General features: G+C 40.7%; 1 protein-coding gene across 1 annotated transcript in view; it reads left to right on the forward strand.

Moving 5' to 3' along the window:
• LOC108515843 (armadillo repeat-containing protein 4-like) overlaps positions 1 to 5,563 on the forward strand; it is a 57,514-nt gene extending 51,951 nt beyond the window's left edge. Inside the window, exon 3 of the mRNA XM_017853010.1 lies at positions 5,108 to 5,563. Within this exon, the coding sequence (XP_017708499.1) occupies positions 5,108 to 5,221 (114 nt within the window). The 3' untranslated portion in view covers positions 5,222 to 5,563. The remainder of the gene's footprint in view (positions 1 to 5,107) is intronic.
• The last annotated feature ends 600 nt before the right edge of the window (positions 5,564 to 6,163 follow it).

Here is a 6,163-nt window from a genome sequence, read left to right on the forward strand (position 1 = left end):
AAAATAAAATAAAGATTAAAAAAATAATAAAGTGAGAACGAAGAGATTAATAAAAACTCTGAACCGTAGATCATGCGTTAAAAGTTGCAAGCTAGGAAAGGGATTTAAGTGTGGATAGCTATACAAAGACATCTAAGTCATGTGTTAGGATAACCAAAGAGAGTGGCTACTTTGTTCTTCCTGCTCATTATTTTCCCATTATTTCCTTTTCCTACAGTGAGAAAGGGAGAATGAGAATATATAAGTGTGTATGCATGCATGCATACATCTGTGTGTATGTATAAAACTGCATAACAGACCGGGCACGGTGGCTCATGCCTATAATCCAAGCACTTTTGGAGGCTGAGACAGGTGAATCACCTGAGGTCAGGAATTAGAGATCAGCCTGGCCAACATGGCAAAACCCCGTCTCTACTAAAAATGCAAAAATTAGCTGGGCGTGGTGGCACACGCCTGTAATCCCAGCTACTTGGGAGACTGAGGCAGGAGAATCGCTTGAACCCTGGGGGATGGAGGTTGCAGTGAGCCAAGATCATGCCACTTCACTCCAGCCTGGGCAAAAGAGTGAGACTTGTCTAAACAAACAAACAAACAAAAAATGCCTAACAATCTTATACTAACCTACATTCCCATGGCCATACCCTGGATCTTGTCAATACTCAAAGCAACTTCATCTGTAAAATCTTAAACTCCAAATTTCTCATTCTCAGATGAGAATGTCTTATTTTCACCCTTTTCCCATGCTTTGGTCCCACCAAAACTGTTTTCCTGCATTGTTGAGGCCTCAGTTCCTAATTCTCCCAGTGATCAGTAGCCTCGTTTTCACTTCCCTTCCGGCCCAGCATGGACCATATGGCTGTTCAAATGAATCACACTCCTATAATCTATTTCCTCTGTCTTATGCCTAGGATATTGAACAATGCTGGAGAAAAAGAATAATACAAAACTCCCAAGGCATGAGCCCCTCCAAACTTCCCTGTTTCCCTCATGCAGAACAGAATCTTCCTTTCTCTTGAATCTCAGAAGATTGATCCTGTCTTGTTCCTTCCTGTTTGTCAAAAACATTGTATCTTATTAGTGAATTTTGCAATTTAGGCAATTACTCTAGATACAGTATGAATAGTTAATCAGGGGACAAGACAGGGTGCAGGGACAGTGGGAAGGTGTTGTGGGCTTTACTGGGGTGAATGACAACAGCAATAAAGAGAAGTGAATGACTTTGAAAGATGTGTAGGCAGCTGAATCACAAAAATATGATAATAGGTTGGATGCAGCATAGGGGAGATGAGGGTGGGAGTGAGTGTGAGGCACGCAGATTTCCGTCTTGAACAACTAAGTGATAACATCTATTATGGATACAGGAAAATTCTTGGAAAGAGATTCATGTTTATATAGAAAAAGTAAAAAATTTCATTTGGAATCTATTAAGCTTGAGGTGGCTGTGAGACTTCCAAGTGGAGATGGCTAAGAAGTGTTGGATATGAAGTGTTCCAATCCAAAGAAGGTTCTGGGGTGGAGACAGAAATTTAGAAGATGGTTCCATATGAATGCCATTTGAATTCAGGTAGTGAAAGATGTCATCTACGGAGGGAGAACAGAATGAAAACAGAAGAGGAATTTGTTCTGATGAACTCCAACAATTTTTGTTTGGGAGAAACAGAAAGAGCCATGGATGAAGATTGAGAAGATGAGAATGAATGGATACGAGGAAAAGTCGGGGAGTAGGGGTAGAAGAAGCCAGTGGCAGTGAAGGAGGAAGTTGCCAGTTATATCAAATGCTGTTAAGGGGTCAAATAAGATGAGAACTCCTAAGTGTCCACTACTCTTAGCCACATGGAAGGAAGTTACCGACATCCTCTGAGAGGGTCATTTCAGAGGAGAGCTGAAGGCAGACAGCAGCCTGGAGTGAGTGGGAGGAATCTAAGACTGGAGATAGGAATTCCAGACAGCAACTCTTTAAAGAAATTTGGCTATGAAGGGAAGAAAATGGGGTCAAAGTGGTGTCTTTTTGTTTTGTTTTGTTTTTAATGTGTAAGACGTGTGTTTAAATGATAATGGAATCATTAGAAAGGAAGAGGTGAAAGCTAAAGTAGAAGAGAGACAGGGAATATTTGGTAGTAAAATGTCCTAAGAAGAAGAAGAATGAATGAAGAATACAAGTGGATGGTGGGCCTGTGATAGGAGAGAGCCATTATAACTGGAAGGTAGGATAAAAAGATCCGCTAAGATGCTGGCATGGTTGCCGTTTTAGGTAGAGTAGTTTCTATCTAAAGGCTTCTATCAAGTTTATGAAGGAGACCTTATTGGTCATCTTCTGGAAATGGTGGCTAAAAGAAAGAACTGGAGATTGAAGAAGAAGGAAGATTTAAAATAGGCATTGAAAAGGGAAAGTAACCTAATGAGAGGGACACAAATTTCAATTGCTGGGCAGTGAATGAGAATCCAGTTGAGGTTGAACTGATAGTGGATTGATTTGCCTTGTTGACATATGGTCTCCCACAGGACTCGGTTATTGGTGAAGGCACAGGGAAGAACAGAGTTGGATTTATGGACAGTTATGGTTTTCCTGGAGGGATGTTGTAAGGAGGTTTAAGAAACTGATAAGAGAATGATCCAAAAGATGGACTATGCAATCTAAGCTGGTTATGAAGGAAGCAAAGACAGAAGATGGTTAAAGAAAAAGTATGTGAGCCCATGGACAAGAGATCATGATGAGAACAAACAAGTAAGATGGTTGCATAGCCAAATTGTGGGAGGAGACATTGTGGTCAGAGAGTTTGGAGGTCAGACTGTTGACAGTGATGAAAAATCAGGGCCCAGGTGAGACCCTGAAGGTAGAAGGTTGAAGTGTGAAGATCAGTGACAATGGGAGGTCAAGGAACTGAGAGGACAGACATTCTTCGGTGCCCCAATTTGAACAAGATATTCTCATATACAACCTTCTAAATGTTTTGCATTGTCCCTTTCTTATTGAATCTCACTGAGACAGCCAGGTGGAAAGGGGTCCCCAGAGAAACTTCAAACAGCCTGCGCACTGGGAGGAATGTGCACTGGGAGGAATGTGCACTGGGGTGGGAGGAATGTGCACTGGGAGGAATGTGCACTGGGGTGGAGGAATGCGCACTGGGAGGAATGTGCACTGGGGTGGAGGAATGTGCACTGGGAGGAATGTGCACTGAGAGGAATGCGCACTGGGAGGAATGTGCACCAGGGTGGAGGAATGCACACTGGGAGGAATGTGCACTGGGAGGAATGCGCACTGGGAGGAATGTGCATTGGGAGGAATGTGCACTGGGGTGGAGGAGTGTGCACTGGAAGGAATGGGCACTGGGAGGAATGCACGCTAGGGTGGAGGAATGTACGCTGGGGTGGAGGAATGTGCACTGGGGTGGAGGAATGTGCACTGGGGTGGAGGAATGTGCACTGGGGTGGAGCCACAGAAGTTCGTGATGTTTGCAGCAGGCAGGAGCCTGGCCCCTCCTCTTCCCAGGTGATACCTGGGATTCCATCTGCGAGGCAGGAAGCACACCCACAGAGACTCTGGTTTTGTGGAGAGTCCCTGTTTCCCTTTTTCCCCCATTTTGCCCAATAAATTCCATTTTCTCCCCTTCAAATTGTCTGTGAGCCTAATTTTTCATGGCCTTGTAAAAAGGACCCTGTCTTTAGCTGAACTAAGAAGAGAGTCCTACAACATCATTAATCCATCTGGAATTGATATTTATGTGTGGTGTCAGATTACCATTTTAATTTTCTTCTATTTGGATAAGCAGTTGTTCTGGGGCCATTTATCGAATAGTTATTTTATCCCAAATATCCCTTGAATATGTTCCTTCCTCACTATCCTTACCTTTTATTCCATCCTGTCACCTCTACATGAAGTAATACAGTGCCCTTCCACCTCTTTTCCCTACAGTCTATATTCTATAATTTGCTGTAAAAGTTACCTTTCTAAAATACAAATATGACCTTGTCACTCCCCTGATTAAAGTGCTTAAATAACTTCTTTTTGTTACCTATAGAGTAAAAGCCACACCCTAAGCCTGGTATACGTAAAACATCTCACAGTATTTTTCTTTATAATATTTCTTTGCTTATCAAATCATCCTCATATTTTGGCATTATCTACATTTTCACTCAAATGCTATGGGGTAGAAAAATATGTGATTCAAATTTACTTTTAAAAAATATTTTACCAAGACTATTAATTAGAATCATAATTGCTAGATTTTAAATGTTCTAATTCATTTATTTGTCTTCTATGCATTAGATACCGTACATTTTTTAAGCACTTAGAATCTAAAGAAGGACGGAAAGCATTAAGCCAATTATCTTATGAAAAGGAAAAAATACATGTAGCGACAGACATTTGAGTAAACTGCTACTGAGAGCCTGATGAGGAATAAATGGCATTTAGTTTGATGGAAATCTTGGAGGCTTCATGGAAAAGTTGGCTAGGTCTGTTTTGAAAGATGGATAAAACTTACCAAGCCAGAGAAGGGGATGGGAAGGCATTTTAGATGGGGGAGGGCATCAATAAAGTCAAGAGAAGTGGGAGAGTGTGATCTTGGAGGAGAAAGATGAGTAGCTGGAAATGCATTGAGGCCAGAGTGCACAAACCCTTCAAGGAGCAGTTAATAGATCCGCTCTAGTTAGTTGGCACTGGAAGTCACTGAAAATCCCTACTAAGTGACTGATATAATGAGGTTGTGACATGATCAGGTAGATTGGGACTCAGAGAGATGAATCTTATCGGATGCCCTGCTACTCTAAGCATGGTGTGCTGTTGGCTTGTTCTGAGAGATGGAAAAGCCAGAAAGGATGCAAGAAAAATTTCAGAAGCAGAACCCCAAAATAGCAGTTAGATACCCAGAGAAAGTGGGGATGAAGGAGTCTAATTCAGCTCCAGAAAGGTAAGAAGTGCATGAGGAATTCCTGCATCTGATTAAGCACCGTTTATATTCGCATTTGCTTAAATGGAATTTCTTATGCTTTTTTGGTGGCTTTAAAAAATATTTACTACTGAAAATTATTTTCATAGCCTAACTTTATGTCTTTAGATTAATGTTTTTATTCTTGTGTCTCTTTTCCTCCTCCTTATGTGTGACAGCTTCTACTGGATATGGTTGGGTCCCCTGACCAGGATCTCCAGGAAGCTGCAGCTGGTTGTATATCCAATATCCGCAGGCTGGCTCTTGCTACAGAGAAGGCCAGATACACTTGAAATGGACATTACAAGCTATCAAATTCTACATGACACAGGACATGTCACTCCCATGGCCAGAAAGCCTAAATTGGGAAACATTTATTAGCAAACCCTTTCAACCGTCTAAATGAAAACACATAAATTGAAAATGCACAGAATGTTTTTCATCTGAAAATTGCATAGAGACTTTTGTTTCCATTTAATGTTTTAGAGATATGGCATGTAGTAAGATGGAAAGCCAATAAACCTCTGATAAGTTTCTAAGAATTTGAGAATATATGTATACAGTGTATAGAGAGAGAGTTCAGTGATGCTTTCGTATTTGTGGTGATTGTAATAAAGGATATGACCCTCCCAATGTGCAGTTTCATAGTTGTTCATGAACGCCTCTACAGTTCCCTTTCTGCTAAACCAATCTAATTGTCCTGTCATTACGGCTTTGTCTGTTTGATCACTTGCAACCCACGGGAGAGTTCCGAGGAGATGTCCTGATTTCACAAACTGTTATTAAATAGAATTTAGCATCAAGCAGCTGGACTTAGAAAGATCATCCCAAGGTCATCCCAAATTTCTCCTAAATACTAGCAAACATCTGAAAGGACAACGTATAACTGTCACTGTACCAGATCATGCAAATCACAAGAACATAAGCAATGAGTTTTGTTGCTTTACACTTGGACTTACAGAGCATAAACAATTATATGTTTTATTTCTCACAGAGATTTACCAACATTTTCTTGAAAGAAATTAATTGATACTGATGTAAGGATAATACGACTTCACATAAAATTGCTTTGAATTTCTGAACTTGTTTTCAGCACACGAAGTACTTTTTAAAAAGTGGCTACAAAAAAATAATAGCATTTTATCAGGTTATAGAAACATTAGAACCCACTTAGAAGAATCACATATGTAAGCTCGGTGTGCTGAAATGTTTGGGAACTCACTGTCCCTAGTATT

The sequence above is a fragment of the Rhinopithecus bieti genome, unplaced genomic scaffold, assembly GCF_001698545.2.
Source record: "Rhinopithecus bieti isolate Rb0 unplaced genomic scaffold, ASM169854v2 scaffold_35615, whole genome shotgun sequence".
NCBI lineage: Eukaryota > Metazoa > Chordata > Mammalia > Primates > Cercopithecidae > Rhinopithecus > Rhinopithecus bieti.